The 18,608-nt window shown below is 36.9% G+C and overlaps 1 protein-coding gene across 1 annotated transcript in view; it reads left to right on the top strand.

The window, feature by feature from the left end:
- Window positions 1-18,608, top strand: part of COL4A4 (collagen type IV alpha 4 chain) — a 77,235-nt gene that overhangs the window by 9,607 nt on the left and 49,020 nt on the right. The window contains exons 5-11 of the mRNA XM_075098774.1: window positions 1,579-1,656; window positions 12,483-12,617; window positions 13,516-13,560; window positions 14,488-14,604; window positions 17,421-17,489; window positions 17,715-17,750; window positions 18,515-18,577. Of these exons, the coding sequence (XP_074954875.1) occupies window positions 1,579-1,656; window positions 12,483-12,617; window positions 13,516-13,560; window positions 14,488-14,604; window positions 17,421-17,489; window positions 17,715-17,750; window positions 18,515-18,577 (543 nt within the window). The remainder of the gene's footprint in view (window positions 1-1,578; window positions 1,657-12,482; window positions 12,618-13,515; window positions 13,561-14,487; window positions 14,605-17,420; window positions 17,490-17,714; window positions 17,751-18,514; window positions 18,578-18,608) is intronic.

Here is an 18,608-nt window from a genome sequence, read left to right as displayed (position 1 = left end):
AATGCCCTCACTGAAACTTCTTTCAAATCTGTCCTCTTTGTTTCTTTCAAATATTTGAAAGCTCTTGTTTGTTGTTCCCCTCACCCCCCAAAGTCATCCCTTTTTAACTGAATTGTTGAAATTTGAAGTTTTTTTTTTAATAAATGTGTTCAGTTAAAACAAAGGGTAACAGCTTACATGTTATTACAAACTCGCATTCCATTGACATTCCAGTAGAGGCAAGTTTTTAATAACTAGGTGAGAGACTAGTGTGGAGTAGATTAGGAGTTTCATGGGAATCCAGTGTGTGAAAGAGAAGCAGTCTGTGAGAGAGGCCATCATACCCTCTTGTTCTGTGGTTCGGGAGTACTAGATATTCTAAAAATACTGTAGATAGAAAGAACAGAATATTTCCTCCTTATCTAATATTTGTCAGTGTTTTCTCCTTGAAAAATTGGAAGTATGAACCTGTTGTGTTCTGTTGGTTATTAAAACCAGTAACAAAACAATGTTGACCTTGATAGAAATGAAATCCACACTAGCAAATATTTTTGTTATCACTGTTTAGTTATTTACTTAAATTATTCTTAAATCTTTTAAGTCCTGTCATCATTTTTGAAACCACTTTGATAATTTATGTAATTTTGCAAAAAAAAAAAGTAATGTCACCAAGTGGACATTCCAGCCATCTGAGTGAGTTTATAAATGCATATGGTGTATATAATTGGTTTAGGTTTAATACTACACTTTGGGAAATAGACGAGAGTAATAAAATCGTGTTCACTTACCACACAATAAAATTCTGAATTTACATTTTGTTGTTTTAGTTTCCCCTCGAAAATGATTTTTTTTCCTCATTGCAATTTGATGAAACAAAGCAGTCACTTCTTTGCTATTAAGAGGACAATGACAGAAAGTTTTAATACAAGAAATAAGTAAATTAATGGTACGCAATGCATAATTACACCATGCACATACTTCTTTTTCCATTTGATAGAGAAGAATTAAATACAGGGCGCTTTTGCTGAGAGGGCTTGTTGCTCTTCAGCCCGCTTTGCCTTTTATCATTTAATCATAGTTAAACGATCTCCTAACCTAATGAGATGGGTTACAAATTTCACATTGGAACAAATTAAATTCTGACTCTGTTAAAGTATTTCTAGATGCAGCGTATTTCATTTGTTGTATTTAGCTGTAATATTTAGCATTACTTAACATAGCTTGCAGTAATGTTTTTCACCTTCTACAGCAACAGTAATGAGGTTTTGCTTATTGATTCTACTTTGCCAGCATGTTTATGCTGATAAGAGGTCCAAAAAGGTTAGGAGGATTTTAAATGTAGTATTGATGTGTGTATGCTATTAAGCAAGCACTGGAAAAGGTTCGTATGTGTCAAGCTGAAGACCTGCACTAAACTCTGATGTTTGCTGCTATGCCAAGTTTCTTCATCAGCAGGAAATTTCCCTGTGGGTATGCAAGGGTAGCCAAATCTTTTGCCTTAAAAATCATCTGATTGGACAATATGTCCAGTTGACAATATTTGATTAAGTGATTTTTGTCTGATGCATATTTAAAAATCCATAAATTTTTAATTTTTAGGGAGGATATGCATATATTGACACATGTGGGGGACAGGATTGTTCAGTTTGTCGGTGCTTTCCAGAAAAAGGATCAAGAGTAAGTGATGATTAGAACTAAAGATAATTACTGTTGTAAATACTGTTCATTTTGTGCATATTGCTGTTCTTTAAAATCAATAAATCAATATTCAGACATAAAGAAGTCTGAATATAGCAAACTAGCATAATTCTCTCACTGGTATGAAGTACAGCTATCACAGAAGGAAGTTAAGGTTGTTTATAAACCGGTTTGCTTGTAAACTAGGTTTGTAATAATCGTGGTGCCTTTTTTGTGTTAAGGTTTCTTTGAGTAGTCAGACAAAGGTCATTCTTGATATATGTTAAATTTAGAAGTCTATGCTCGTTTTCTGCTAAGAGGCTGGTTAAAAGAGAATGTTTATGCCATTTACTAGTTTTATGAGAACTTGGGTGTGTCTTATTTGGGTTAAGTGGTTCTGGACAAGCTTGCAGACTTTATTTTGCTAGCTTAACACAATAAGTATAAAAAAGATCTGAATTGTCTTTGCTCTATAAATAATGTAAAACATTGAATGAAGTCAAGGCTTTTTCGTATTATACACTAAAACTAGTAATTGTGCATGTTGCTATTCGTTAATTGAAATATGGTCCAGTGGTGACTAGTTTATCTTCGTTGTTCTTTCTCAAAATACATATCTATATAGTGATAGCAAACGATGTAAATGTTATATGAGGAAAGGATTTATTTAGGTGCATGCCCTGATTAGTGAACAAGTGAAAAATTGTCAGTTAGCGATGGAAATTTTTTTCTTTCAAGTACTAATGTTAAAGTTTAGGGTTAGAAAGCTTGAACATGGTGCATCAGTTTTCAGAACAACTGCATGCCCCATTTATTTGTGTACAACCTGAGTCACCATAAAAGCAAGACACACCTTTTCCTTCCTGTGCTTCTGTAGTTAGCTGCATGCTTTGCTGTGCCATGAGCACTGCCCTGGTGTCCTTGGATTCTATCCTAATTATGGGTTATGTCTATACGAAAGTTCCCCATGCTGTAGGATTTTCATAAAAGGGACCTAGGATGTGTCTATCTCTGTAACACTGTGTTAACAAAAGGGCATCCCAGGAGAAGTGTTTTGACTAGCACTGTGTCTTTTGGTGCTAATGAATAGACTGTTTTGGATACCAAAACCCTGATCTGAGGTGCCATTTCAAAACAACTGACTTTGAAACTAGAGGAAATTTCCCTGATTCTAGTTCTCTTTCAGTATCCTGGAAGTCCTGAATTGCATGCCCATAACCAGTCAATAATAAATACTCACTGCAGTCATTCTGGCTCTTTCCTAAGCTGTTCTCCCCACCACAGGTAAACTGAACTATGATTCCTGCATTTGCAGTTAGCTTTCTAAATAATTCCAAGGATCTGGACCTCAGTGCCAAACAGAAGTGTAATAAACATTTCAAAATAAATTCAATGTCATTATGCAAATGTAAGTCTGAGAATTGTACCATTTTCTGAAACAGCTCTGAAATATGTATGCACACTGATGGATAAAGTCTCCCCAGTGTAATATGAATTTGTATTGCATGCAATCGTTTCTATTAATCAATATGCAAGAAATAGAAGTACTTATCAGACACTACATGAAATGTGGCTTAACTAAACACCGCTTCAGATAGTTTGTTGCAAGTATTTTTTATACTAATGTATGGTGATGAATTATTTTCTGTAGGATTACTTAATCTTTTCATCCTACAATCCTGTTGGACTCTAAATTTTGCTGTGTTCTGCCTTTACACACTGACATACTGTCTTTGCTTTCCTAGCTTTTGTGGAGACTACATGTTACAAAATAAAAGATTTGCTTATCTTATTGTTAGCCTCCTAGCAGGCAAAACATCTGCTTTATCTACTTTTCTGTCTGAATCCTGCTCCCAGGCTGCTGCCTCAAAGTTTTGCATCTTCCTTAATCCTGTCTTTGAAGTGCCAGAAATAAATGATCATTGAAAGCCTCTGGCATTGTATAGTGCGCAAGCCTAAATTTTGAAAGCGTGCAGTTTATTAAAAATCCTTCTCTGTAAAGAAGTTGAGATAAGGGCAACACTATAAATTTGGTTGCCTAGCACCATATTTTTTTCCTTTTTCACTATTTAGCACAGGCTGGCCGTCAAAAATAAGGATGGGTTGGCCCCTGCAGCAAACATTTGCTGGAAGCACCAAAAAAAATATCAAATCTAGAAAATTCATGTACTTGCTGGTGAAAGGCAATGGAACAATAACCTTATCCAGACCGGCTGGACAGCCAACCTTATAGCAGCCTTCAAAGTCAAGAAGTCTTTATTCAGCTCTGTTAAACCAACTGCAGTATCAGGGACCTTTGCAGAGGCTGAATGAGAAAGGTAGCATCTGGGTGAGCTACATCGGTATCTGTACTGAGTTACATTGATATACGTAGACCAGTCCACCTATTTTTAATTTTTTTTTTTTGTTTAGTTTTTAATCTTTTACCACAGGGAGTCAGATGTAGGGTATTCCCTTCGTGATCTTCCACTGAACATGGTAATCTAAGACTTACAGGGGAGCAAGGGCAAATTGTCTCTTTACTGTACTGCTAAGGTATCATCTATGTTAGAAACACACAAGATCAGACCTATTAGGAATTGATTAATCATGTTATTCAAACTCTTCCAAGAGCTGCAAACCCTTCATTAAACTAGGATGACCATTTGTATGCTATTCTGAATCTTTGTTGTTGGCTGATATTTCCAAATAGAGTTTCAGTTTCAATGGAAAGTGTCCAGTAACTTTTATCTCCCCTAAAAGCTGCGGTGGGGGAGAAGCTATTTAGCAAAGTGCATTATTTATAATACACCTAGTGGAATGTATAGGAATTATCCATAGGAAAGATGCTCATTGTATCATAATGTAGACTTCGTGCTAGATAGATGCCGTAGGCCCAACTTAAAAGTGATAGTTTAACATCTGAATAAGAACCTAAGCAGTTTGTTTCACACATTGCTAATGGTCCTTTCCCTATATCCTTCTCCACACACTAATGAAAAGGAGATTTTTCGAGAAGTCAGAATATCTATCTGCTGCGGAAACAGCAGTTGTATAGGTTCAAAGTTAAGGTGTGCCCATCTGATAAGGATTTCACTTTGTCAGCAGACCATGAGGAAAATATTGTTGCTAGTTTCATTTGAGGGATTTTTGTTTACATCTAAAACACTATAACAGGTATTTGATGACATTGCCATTTTACAGATTCTAGAATGTTACCTTCCTTTATAGACTTTCAGTGGAAGCATTGCCCACTGGAAATTCAGCTAGTAAAGTGAACAGGTTATTCCTATGTTTGGAGCAGAGTTATAGTCAATCCATAACAGAGATTCTACTAAAATTGAGGTAGAACAAAAGTCTTAGAGCTGATAGAAATCAGCTTTGTTTATTTGTAATAATACCAGTGACAAGTGAAGTGTGTTCACGTTTTGTAAAACTAAAAATATTTTAAGTTGCATATGGCATAACTGTAGCCCTTATCCTTAAGGTCTCTCCACTAAAAGAGTAAAAACTAGGGTAATAATAGAATGGACGCCTAAAATCAAACTCCTAAATATATTTAGGTTTATGATTTAAGTAGAACAGCTGTCAGGAGTATAGTACAGACTGAAGTTTCCATAGGAAAGTAGGACCTCAAGTCTTGCCCTACTATCTTTGGCAGAATGACCTTTCTTTCCATCCATTTGTTTGTATGCAGTTTAAGTGTGATGAGTTAAAGCTGTGGTTACCAGGACAGTGTAAGAAAACTGTGCAGCTGACTGTGAATGCAATGGGAATTAAGACTTTGCCTTCTAGTTTTCCATTTGGAAATCTTTTAAATGTCAACATAGAAAGCCTTCATTGTAAGTGGACAAGATAATTGAGGTTTTAGTGAGAGAAAAGATGACCATGGGAGTAAGAAAAGGAAACTGCCACAGCCATACTTGAATATATTGAAATTGGGCAAGTTGGAAGAAAAATAGAAGCAAATAGCTAAACTTTTATTTAATATTTATATAAAACCAGTACACTTAAGCATTGGTTGCTATAGTGGGTTTTAGAAGAGCTTGTGTACCTGTCATTTTTTACTTCTCTCAGTCTTAGATAACTCTGTGCTATAAACAGATTTGCACTACTATTCATTAGCAAGAAGTCACTGAAGAACATTCTAGTCACTATTGATAGTGGCATATCCCATTCTAATATCATTACAGCTGTCCACATCACCATGAAAGTTCAACTTCTGTTTAGCTGGGATTAAGCCTTGTTGGAATTAGTTTTACATTACACTGTTTATCTCTTGATCTCATGTCACAACTCAAAAGGACTCTTTCTTCCATAAGATACCATTAAAATGTGCTGTTATATCTCTTTGCACATACTGTGTGCTACTATACATATTCATTTAAGAACTATAGAACAGATAAATGAGGGGAGAAAGTAATTAGTGAAAGTATATATGCCAGTAAGTGTTCATGATTTTTAGTGCCAGCCTGAAACAACTGAGACTTTCTCCTGCCTTTTGTTTCCAGTCAAGATATATGGTCTTCCAGTAGGCAATAGCAGTCAATGTTTTTAATTAGAGGCAAACAGGAACTTCATTGTTTCAGATTTTTTTTCCCACTTCCTCTTTGGTCTCCCAAAAAGTCCATGATTTTAATTTTCTCCTGATATGTCCAACAGACAGTGAAACCTTTCCTCCATTTCCTTCTCTTTCTCTAACTTGGGAAGTAGTTTCCTTGATAACTCCTGCAGTGTGGAATCAAAGGCCTCCAAAAATGCTGGCTGCTCTTACAGAATTTAGATAGTTAAAAAAATGTTTGCAGTTAGCACTAACTGATTGTAAACCTGTCCTGTGCCGACCCCAGAGTTTGATCCCATTCAGTTCCTTTGGCTTTGTTTGCAGAGTTAAGAAGATTTAGAAAGCAAGCGTCTATTCATGACCCAACCTGATCTAGCTTCTATGAGATCATGTGAAATGCCTGGAGCAAAGTGAATAATAAATATAACTCAGGAAGACCGATGTTCGTTCTTTTGCAGATGAAGCGAGTGGCCTATTTTCATACTAGTGTAGGAGAGAACCTAGCAAACAGAAATCTAAGAGGAAGGTCTCACATTTTCTGGCATATTAGGTGTAAGGAGTAAGCACTCACAAGAGATCCTAAGTCAGTTGGTTGTCACAGGAATGTTAGAAAGTCAGCTGATGTGTACTTCAGGGCAGCGGGGTAAGAACGGTGAAATTTAACTCTATATAAGGTCTGTCTTCTGGCATCACTTCTCTTGTAACATCTCCCTAATAGATCTTGTGCATTGTCGCCTCTTCCTAGGAGATCCTAGTGGGTTAACTGAGTCCAATTTACAGCACAGCGTACATATTTAAGATACACTAGTGGGGAAACTGTGCAAATTCTGTCTGTTTTGGGGAGTTGGAGGCATTTATTAAATCATACTTTTCTGCATGCCAGTATGCAATGGCAGTCTGTCATTCACATGGAATATCCAACACTTGTGTTTGAATTTTAAAGCTGCACACTCAGGAAACGAATATGTAAAATCCGTCTATTTGATCTCAGATACAGGTGTTTAGCTGAATCCACTATCAGAGATGTATGCACACTAGCACCTGAGGAAACCCAGATCTCTTCCATTATTTGCCTCATACTTGTTGATAATTTTTCCCAGTATATTAGCTACGATACAGTTTTAAAATATAAGATTACTGAGACCAGTTATAAGTTTCTGTAGTATTTCTATTGCATTTCACTTGCATTTGCTGAGAACCATAGAAAAACAGATCTAGAGAAATAAGACCCCTAGATCTATATCTGAAGCAGACCACACATTTGTTTATAACTGGCCAGAGCAGTAGGCAGTTCTCTGGCTCCAGAAGTTAGGATTTGAACTGGTTGGGAATGGAGCCTGCTTACCGGAATGTGGAATAGGATCACTCCTTTCTCCTCATTGTAAGGTCTCTTTGAAGCTGTTCTTCATACCCAATGTCCAGCTACAACATCTGTAAATTAGCATTTTTCATATTAGACATGTTTTCAAATTCTTCTGAAATTTTGGTCTTATTAAATTATCCCTCCTTTCTTTCCTTAATATTTTTGTTGCCCCATCCCACTATACTAAAAATAGTGTTTTTCTCAGTTGCGGCAGATGGGCAAGCTTCTCCACATCAGGCAAGACAAAGCTCTACAAAATCGTTCTGTTTCACAGATTTTAATAAACAAAAAATTGCCACGGTGACCCTTTCCAATAAAATGAATTGGACCAAAAAGAGAAAAGTTTTGTTTTATTTTATTTTATTTTATTTTATTTTATTTGCTAATCTGGTGTTAATTATTTGTGGTCTAAAATGCTCTATTTGCAGCTCTCCTCTTTCAACCATTAACAGTGTTTCTTAAGAGTTTCAGTGCCAAATTATCTCTTGTTCAGTGTTTGTTTAACACAATAGTGACACCCACTGGCTTATTAGATACTTTTTCTTTTTGTGGTTCCACAGGGTTAAAACACAAAACAAAGTACACCATGAAAAAATGTTTTCAGCACTTCACTGTAATTTGTTGTGCTTCAATGAAGTATCACTATGAATACTAAGCTGCATCATCAGGTACTATGTTCCTGTAGCACATTGGACCACTGAAAAATATGATAAAAAGCACAGAATTTTCCAGTAGCTTGCAGTATGATCCAGATACTGAGAAAAGTCAAGCACTAAGCTACCATTGCATTGAGTCGGCTCAAAGTCTGCCTATAAAAAAGAAGTTATATAATACTGAAAAGTCGTTATGTGATCTACTGTTTCTGAACAAACTGAGAATAAAGTACGTGCCATATATTAGTCTGACCTTCACTCACTGTTTAACTCGCAGTCACAGAAAAATGTGCTCTATTAAGGACAAGAGAGTGGATTTAATGCCAAGTTGTGTGGGGTCTCAGATCTTTCCTCATCCTGATAAAGTTAATATTTGGAAAGTTTATTTTGGAGCCTTAACTGACAGTGAAAATGGTTTTGTTCCCAGTCCTATACAGTTACAGAGGAGGAGCAGAAAATTCCCAGAACGGACACCCCTACAAGCCCTGGAAGCTGTGGCTTTGCTGTATAATACACTGTTCTTCCAAAAGGGGGAAGGGCATGGGTGGAGCTTAGAGTAGCAGCAGATGCTCCCACCTCACTAAGCAAATGACAAAAGAAAACATCTGTCCGAAAATGCCTTTGTGTGTACTCCTCTCTTGCCCCCAAACTGCTGTACTTTCCTCTCTTTCTCTGTCCTGCTCCTGGTAAAATGAGAAAGACTGGTTACAAGCCAGAGTCTAGTGCAGATGAAAAAGGGCACTATATTTTTTGCCTACAATCTGATTCTGTGGGGTTGCTGGGCATTTTCATTTTTGTTCATGTGAACAGAAGGTAAATGCATTTCACATATCACTGGTACGTCCACATAGCCCATAACACAGGCTGCTGTCCCAGTTGAAGGCAATAACTGGACTTTTTTTGACTTTATCAATAACGAGAAACAAGACAGAATTCACTCCAAAAGCATAACCAGGTTTTTGATTTCCAGTTAGGACTCCTTTAAAGCATTGTGCATTCAGACAATTAAGTGCTCAGGGTACACTAAAAACCCGGTTCTCTTCGGTGTCTCAGGCAACTGAAAAAAGTCATTCCAACTAACCTTGGCCATTGCCTTTGCCAAACAGTATTAAATGCTTTGCTGCATGATTCTGAAGTATTTGCAGTCTTAGTTTTAGGAAGCATACTTAATTAAAAAAAAATACAGTCTTGTTTTGCCAAAAGTCAGTTCCTTACTGCAGGTCAAGCTCCGGATATGCTAAAATAACAGACCATAGTCTTGGCATGGGTAGTTCCTGACCTAGACAATTAACAAGACATTGAAATCATAAAGGAATTTATTGGCATCAGATGGCAAAGCAGGCATAACATTTCGTTCTTTTTAACTGAGTTAATTTGTCATTTCCACGTGAGCATGACTACCTTCAATCTCTTTATTTGTACAGCTGTCCTGAGACTGTAATACTGTGGTAGTCACATTGGTTGGGCACAAATAATAGATGTTATGACATTGTATCAGTTTGGTCATAACGAAGGTCCCAGTCATTATCAGTCTTTGAGCTGAAAGAGGGACAATCCACCAGCTTCACACGGCATACTAAAGTTTTATCAGTGGTCAAACCTATTGTGAATTCTGGATTCAGTGACACTGTTTTATTACTTCACTACCTCCTGCTGAAGACATAAACCACGGAGTCAATTAAATTCACAGGGTAGCAACTAACAAAGACATTTTATCAGCCTAAAGGACTACATGTCCTGGAAGTGTTTATTGATTAATTATGATGGATAATTACCAGAAAATTCATACAGTGTCTCAGGTTTTTTTTCTAAGTACTATCAAAATCATGTTTCTTCAACTGTCCAAATGATATAACATGATTTGAAAATTTTCTCTTTCAATTCTTGAATGTAGAGCATATGCATTATGAATTAAAAATCATAGAATCATAGAATGATAGAATCATTAAGGTTTGAAAAGACCTCTAGGATCATCAAGTCCAACCGTTAACCCAACACCCCCATGCTTCCTAAACCATGCCCTGAAGTGCCATGTCTACACGTCTTTTAAATACCCCCAGGGATGGTGACTCCACCACCTCTCTGGGCAGCCTGTTCCAATGCCTGAACACTCTTTCAGTGAGAAATTTATCCTAATATCCAATCTAAACCTCCCCTGACACAACTTGAAGCAGTTTCTCGTTCTATTGCTAGTGACTTGGGAGAAGAGACCAACACCCACCTCAGTATTAAGGTTACTGCAGAAACTTGTTCTCAACAAAATGCATTGTTAAGACAAAGGTACACTCAAAATTATGCTTTAATTAAAATGGCTGTGCAGTGTATTTTTTAGCAAGTATTTAAAGGGTGTAATAGCTGCTTTAAGAGTACTTCAGTGAATAAATTCAGTTATACAACAGAGTATGTGCAAGACACTGCCAATAGACAGGCTGCAACTGTTTATGCAAACAAATAAATTAAATACCCAGAATCCTGACTGTCCATTCGTTGTTAAGAAGGATGCAGCATCAGCAGATTGTAATACTAGTAGCCCTTAATTCGCACAATATTTTACACTGCTCAAATTATGGTATCAAGAAAATTGTAACTGTTGCTGAAGGCAACATGCTGGTTCTTCCTTGGAATTTTTGCCTGTGACTTCAATGGAAGCAGGATCAAGGTTTAAGTGAGATGAGCCAGTAAAGGCAAATGGAACATGATTTGTATGAGGATACTTTTTACACATACGGTAGTCCTTATGTGTAAGGGTAGGACTTCTTTTCCTAGCCTCTGGACTAAATTCCTTTTTATGGCTTCAGGACCAGTGGTGATCCAGTACTGCTTCCAGTACAGCATAAGCCTATAGTACGTTCCTATTCCAAGCATGTAGTAAGCTATGTTCTCATTACTTGATTTCTTTGCTGATTTGATTGGATGATACGTACCATACATTTCTTTGCTTCACGTCCAACTCTCAAATCATACTGTTGAAATGTTTACACTGAGAAGTGAGCAATTCAGTTCTGTTGTTTCAACATAATTGGATTCCTGAAGCTAACATACCTGCTTACAATCGCCTTTGATTTCTGTAATTTTATTTTCCTTCATTCATAGAAATAAACGTATGGTCTGTCATTACTGTGAATAGAGGTTGTACTGAAATGTCCTTTGCTGCCCTCAAGTTGTCTTAGAGCCGTATGCTTTTCTTGGGAATGAATGGGGCTCCATTTTGCTCTCTTTTTTTAGAACATGGTATAATTGATTGATGAATTCTGAAAAGAAAGCAAAACACTCTTCAGTTGGGTAACATAACAAGTTATAGCTAGACAAAGATAATGTTACAGAATGCAAAAGATGAGTAAGAGAAATAAGGACCTGTAAATATGTAGATTTTGTAGGGTGAAAGTGTAGACAGCTCACATGAGAAGTTTGATTAGAAAGCTTGCTTTATTCAGCACTTTAATCTACGATTTAATAGTTGTAGCAGCACAGAACAAACACTGCAACAAAAACAAAACAACTCCACACCAGTGCTGTAGACTGGAAAATCCAGTAAGGATGAGAAGTACTTTTATGTCAGGAGAATATATATTACCTTGGAAAAGTGAGTAGAACCATGGGGATGATCTGTATGGTGCTTTAGGTACAGATACTCACCTTAGAGCTATCTATAGATAAATAACATTCTGCAACCTCCCAAACCATTTTAAAACAATCTATTAAAATTGATACTTATGTAAATATGTTGGCTAATAACGATCATTTTTTTCTGCAGGAAACTTCACAACTTTTAAATAAGGCATTAAGATCTGAGAGTGATAATGGAAGATATGAGAACTCGAGAACTTAACATAATTAGCATATAGTGTGACTTAAAGAGGGAACTCTGTTGATTTGTTCTAATTGTGTACAAAGTCCCTTTGTCTAAAATGAGCCATCATTTCTCTGGTGGCAAAAATATGATGCTTGGTGGAGTCTTATGCTTGCAGAAGGTGATACTTACATTGGTAGAGCCAGGAAGGCTTGTATTTTATCCCAGGCCTCTCAGAGAGGTGGTGCTGGAGACCTGATGAATGTGAAAAGAAATTATCATCTTGAGCAAGTTACATCTGAACATCATGTTCCTGTAGCATCTAATGCATGGAACAGGTCTGCAGGCTGTATAGCAAGCTGTTTTGAATCATGAGTATGTATACATTGTAAGCCTTGTTTTATCCATACAGACATCTCTGAAATGTTGCCTGCTCCGAGGTTTACAGCAGTAGTCATTCACTTCTCTGACTCTTTTCAGGGTCAGCCTGGTGAGCTCGGACCTCAAGGTCCAATTGGGTCCTTGGGATCTACAGGACCACCTGGTCTGACAGGGGAAAAAGGACAGAGAGGTGAGAATGGGCAGCCTGGGCCAGCTGGAGAAAAAGGTGATAAGGTAGGAAACACCATAGACAGCTCTTTTAGGTGGATACAGTATGTAATGTTAAATACTGGCAAGTGAAACAGAACCTGAATGATCAAAAAGCAAACTGTACTCCCACTCACACAAAATTCTCGCTGAAATGAATTACAGCTTTCTTGAAAAAAAATGTTTCAGGGAATTTTTGCTGTGGATTACAAAATTAGAATTGTCAGAAGACAAAATAAAATGAAACAGACTCAGTCTCTGATTGTGATATACCATGTCATCTTCCTTAACCTCAAAGAGAGCTGTGGGAGGAATGTGGAGCTGGAGGGAGGAGTACGGTGCTTTTAAATAGCTGTACACTAAACAGAATTTTATTACCACTTACGGAGTATGAATTGCAGTTCAGGTCCATACCTGTCATAGCTGTACAATCCCTGTGCTTGGCTCTTGGTGCTTTCTATTAGTTTTAATGGCGTAATTCCACTGATCTCAGTGGATGACTGAAATCACTAATGTCAGTATCTAGCACACCTGAAATGTAAGCCCTGTGAATAGAAATTGTGCTGCTGGTATTATCAAAGCAAGAGCAGGATTGTAAAATTACGTACAGAATTATTTTATAAGTTATAGACAACTTCCCCTTCTCTGTCATTTTATAATCTTTGGAGGATGAATGAGTACAAGAGTTAGACATTTGTCCTGTAATGTACCATCTGTTACATGAGTAGCTATTGGCACCAGTCTTCTGCTAAGCACATATAACTTTATTCTGATATTTATTTCTGACAATTATGGGTTTTGATTCATATTTCAAGAAAGACTGTTTCTTGTTTCATGCTGTATAGTATCACATATTCTTGGTTTTCATTCTTTTTAAGAGGTAATGACCTCAGCAACTTTGTTTCTTCATGTCATCTGTTTTTAGGGCCCAACTGGAGTCCCAGGATTTCCTGGTTTAGATGGTGTTCCTGTACGTATTGAATAAATATCGCTTTATAAAAATTACAGTTTCTATAAAGTCATAGCAAGTCCTCTAACAGAATAATACACTCAATAAATTGTTTGGCTTTATACCTTTTGATATCATGTCACCTACAGAATTACATGTTTTGCAAAAATGTAAAATAGCCAGGTTAACTTCAACTGTGTTTATTATTGATAACAAACTCCATAAGTATCCCCTCTGCCCCACCCCCCCAAAAAAAAAAAATTGGGTCAAAACTACTATTTGTTCCTTACAGAAATGTTTAATTCTCTGAAAAAAATTTTTCCTCCAATGGAAAGATCATTCCAAGGGAAATCTCACTGTTTCTATTGCTTAGTGTCTAATCTTTAGTAGAACTAACCTCTATCTGGAGATTGGTTAGTTCTTGCTCAGTTAGAAAATCACTTCCTCAATTCATGAATTTATAGTCATAATCTCTGTGATTACTGTGTGCTTGAGTCAAGCTGTGTACTGTTTTTCCTTGGTTTATCCTATCCATTAAAAAATACGAGGCTGCTTGAGATGACTTTTGTGTATTTCTTCAGCTTTTCTTTACAGCCACAAGAAAGGTTATAGTTAGAGGGCTAGAGTCTGCTTTATCTGAGAAGATAGCATGTTACTTTTTGACTCAAGTAAGAGCTCAGTCTGCGCCTTTTAACAAGTGCTGTCCCTGTTATATTTGCTATGCATCAAAGAAAAAGATAGAAAATACTTATATCATGTGTTATACACTAAAAAAAATCTATTGATCACAATAGAAAACATTTCTATGAAGCTGGGTCCACTGGGACCACTGTGGGATGTCCTGTCTTTCAGATCTGAGATATTTGTTTCTGCACTGTTCTGTTAATTTAAAAAGTAATTCCGTATTTATCATGGTGTATCTCTAACAAATATTAAACTGTCTTTCAGGGATTACCAGGAAGTGAAGGACCCAGGGGCAAGCGTGGTTTAGATGGCTGCAATGGCGCAAGAGGAGATCCAGGATTTCCAGGCGAAAATGGTTATATTGGACCAAGAGGTCCTTATGTATGTGAAAGGCATTCCTACTGTCTATGAATACTGTATATGTACATTTCTTCTCCAAGCTAACAGCTCTTAAAATGAAAGGAGTTTTAGACTATGGCACTAGCTTTACACTGCTCAATAGTAAATTCTAAGGTTAATGGGAGTGAAGGACACTTGGTGCCTTAACAGATTAAGTTGGAGCTGGAATTTGAAATAAGTTTCTATATCCTCGAAGTATGTATGTCTACCTTGAGACTCAAACTCTGCTTTGTTTCCCCAGTACGTAACCACACCAAAGCTAATACCATTTCATGGAAGCACAACTGAGAAGGAGTAGCGTGAAACCATCTCGCCATTTATCAAAACTTGAAATTTCTTAAAAGCCTTGATAGCAGGGACTTACCTGAGATGAATTAGCAATAAGTGGAAGCGTCAACAAGTCTAAGTCCTGTAACTTTTGAGGATTTTTAGTGGTTGATCACCCAAGTGTATTAGTAAATCTCTTCCAAAATCATGCTCTTAGAGTTTCATATGCCACTTTCTACACATACCTATTCATCACTGCTCTGTGCACGCCTAATCTTGCCTGGATGTTTACCTGTATACGTAGAGAACACTTCAGTTAAAATGTTTTAAATTAGCTCTTTAATATTGTTTACTTCTGCTGTTAAAATGGAAAGCATTTTTAAATTGTTTAAATAGTTGTGTTATCAGTGCTCTTCTAATAAATAAAACACAGATTCACATCAGTAAGGGATATAAATTATTATAGCTCCAAAGAAATTTTGCTGAAAAGATCTAGTCCTCACTCTTTGAATTTTTGTGGAAACAAGTTTTAGTTCTGAATGATTAACAGCTGATTAGTTGATCTAAGAGCTTCCCTGAAATTTCCTAAATAAAACAATAAAACCAACTGCTATTTACATGAGAAGTCAAATGTATTTAGTAGGAGCTGAACAAGATGCTGATTGAGCCTTAGGGAATGAAAAAATATGCAGTGGGTGGCAGAGTGAAAAGATGTTATCAAAAATATAGCAAATAGAAAAAACATACAATTTCAGACTTGGACCTGTGATAAATACTATGAAATACATAACCTGATAAAAAACTTTATGATAACCGCATTTGTTATACTTCTCAAAGTAACCCATTAACCCTCCAAATGGTAAAATGACTTCTGCTCAGACTATTAGTATGGCTTTCAAAATAGAGTTTTGCCTTTAAAAATTAGCCAAGTAACATAAAGGAAAATGAGACATGGGACAAATTACAGCATAAATCCTCCCAGTTCCAGGAGCATGCTCTTTGGCAGGCCTGGAAAAGTATTTGCAGCCTACAAAGAATGGGAGACACAATGGGCATGTAGCCTTTGATACACACACTAAAATACCAGTGCAAATTAATTTAGCTACCCAGAAAAAAAAGGCATAGTAACCATATTTGCTTGTGTACAAGAATGTATTCCAACCTCTCTATGCAGAGATTGCCTATTTTTAAATCATTTTGTTGCACCAAGTACCAACTTGACTCTATATTAAAGCTAACATATTTATGTTATTCTTATTTATAACATTGTCTCATGTGATTTTATTTAACACTATGTACATATTCACCAGCTTTACTTACATTACCTTGTAGAATCTGTACATGCACCTCACCAATAAATTGGAAAAGTAGTTTATATTTGTAAGCCCTTACCTAAATCATGTAGAAAGTAACAAACTGAATCTAATAAAGATGTTTCATTACACAAGAGACCACATGTAAAGTAACCAAAGACAAATATAACTTTTGATGTGTTTACTATGTTTCCTAGCAGCTGTTGTTTGACCTGTAATCTGCATCCAGTCTACTGTAGTTATATCCAGGTGCAGACAGCTGTAGATCTTCTTTTTGTTGTGCCATTCCAGGGATAAGTAGTTCCCCTGATTCATTCTGACTCCAGGATTCGAGCAGCCAGTGTATAATATCAAGAAATTAGTACAGTTTTAAAGTAGTTCAATTCTATGAAAAACAGTAACCCATTTTATTGAGATCAATAGTTAAGTGGTTAACTTAGTTAAATTATATCCAGTACATTTGGATTTCAAATGAGAAAACTTCAGAAAAAATGTCTTAATATATCCGTTCTTCAGATATGTACATATCATGCCCTTAAGAGTCAACTGAGCATTACAATTAAATTTTGCAAAAGCAGTCGTCTGTTCCTGCCAAGTCAGATTGAGGCTTTGAGGGTGTTAACATTGGCAAAGTTGTGTAAAGGACTCCACAGCAAGTACCATGGGAACACAGTTTTTAGAAAGACAGAGCCTTTAGGTATCAGAGGTTTTTTTATAGACTGGGAAACCTATTTCCTAAGAGATGGAAATGTTGAAGATTATGCATGTAGCACAGTCCGTACTTTCAGCTTTTTAACTGTATGCAGAATCACTCTAGATTCTTCTGAATCACAGCATGAACTGTTGAAGAAAGCAGAGTGCTAATATTTAAAGCCACTGACTCACTGGAAGAAAAGCTAGGCATATTGATATACTTGACACTAAAGGCAAGATTTGTAAAGACTGTAGAATATTGAAGTACCCAAAAGCTAAGGAGCAGGAGTCCAGAAGCTGTGAGGAGCTGTTTTGCTCAGCTGTACAGAAGGCAGTTTTACTTTTAAGGGTCTTGTTAGATAAAAGAACTGCAGAATGCTCATGCAGTGATGATGGTTCTAGTGGATTACTTAGTGATGTATGGGTCCCAGAAAAGCACAGCCTGAGAAGTTATCATTCAATCTTTATAGAAATGTAGGATACCAGTAAGTGGATCATGTTTTAAAAGACTTTTTTTCTTTAAAGGGAAACCCCGGGCAAAAAGGAGAAAAAGGAAATTCAGTATATGTTTCACATTTTGAAAAAGGACCTCCAGTGAGTATCTGATCGTGAAAAAAAATCACATCTTGTAGGAAGACATGTATGGCAAATATAATTGTTCTCGTAACTCCTCACTGTTTAATAAAGCTTGGTGAAAAAAAAGATTAAAAGCAAATATACAACTGCAACAGATAGCTTGTGATCTTAATAGCCATAAAGTTAGAAAATACCCACAACAAAGCCTGTAATGATTCATTTGCTAAATGATTGTCATTACAGGGAGAAAGAGGTAATCCTGGACCCCCCGGCATGCCCGTAAGTACAGACAGTGGGTTCTATACATGCTTTTTGTCTTGAAGATTTTTCAAATTTTCCTTCTTAGTACATTAAAGAAATATTGGGGTTTCTTCCTGCCTGCCTTAAATAGCAAAATTCCAGAATAAAGTCTAACAAAAACCAAGTCCCTGTAGTCTGACCCAATGACCAGGTCATGCTGGCTGAAATGGAACAGAAACAGACCATACCCATCTGCATTAGCTGTGCATTGAACAGTTGTCGACCTGGTACTCACAGTTTGCAGAATATTTTCTCCGTGAAATTCAAGATGTGTAGAGATGTCTTCTTCAACAGTATCTGGTGGATCTCCCAAGAATATGTAGCACGCTGCCATATTTTGGCCCTAAAAACATGTGAGAAGAGAGTTTAATTTTGTTGCTGACTCACATTCTTAATGGCTTTGGGTTACTCTTCTTATGTATGTCCTTCAAAAAAAGTTCACTGATGAAGTGTATCAAGTCCCCACACTGTAGCACAATTACTGCCAAAGTATTCTTTCAGTCCATTAATAACATATAACTGTGCATTGTCCATTATCTGTACAGTATTATCCAGAAACTGGTGCTGAGCTGCTCTAGCGACGGTGAGGTTTCAGGCACGGTATAAGCTTCAGGCCATGACTGGAATGCAGCGGCCAGTAGACTAGGTCCAAGTGATGCAGGCATTTTAGAGGGACTAGTTTTGCGGAGCAAAGGGTAAGCTCTTGGTATTTTCACAAACAGACCTTTTGCCATCTTTTCCAGGGACCTAGAGGGTCAAGAGGTACAAAGGGCCCGTCTGGATACCCAGGCCAACCAGGCTTGCCTGTAAGAGCACCACAGTTACACAGCCTTACAT

This window comes from Phalacrocorax aristotelis, chromosome 7 (genome assembly GCF_949628215.1).
Source record: "Phalacrocorax aristotelis chromosome 7, bGulAri2.1, whole genome shotgun sequence".
Lineage (NCBI taxonomy): Eukaryota > Metazoa > Chordata > Aves > Suliformes > Phalacrocoracidae > Phalacrocorax > Phalacrocorax aristotelis.
This window is presented reverse-complemented; position numbering and strand designations above follow the sequence as displayed.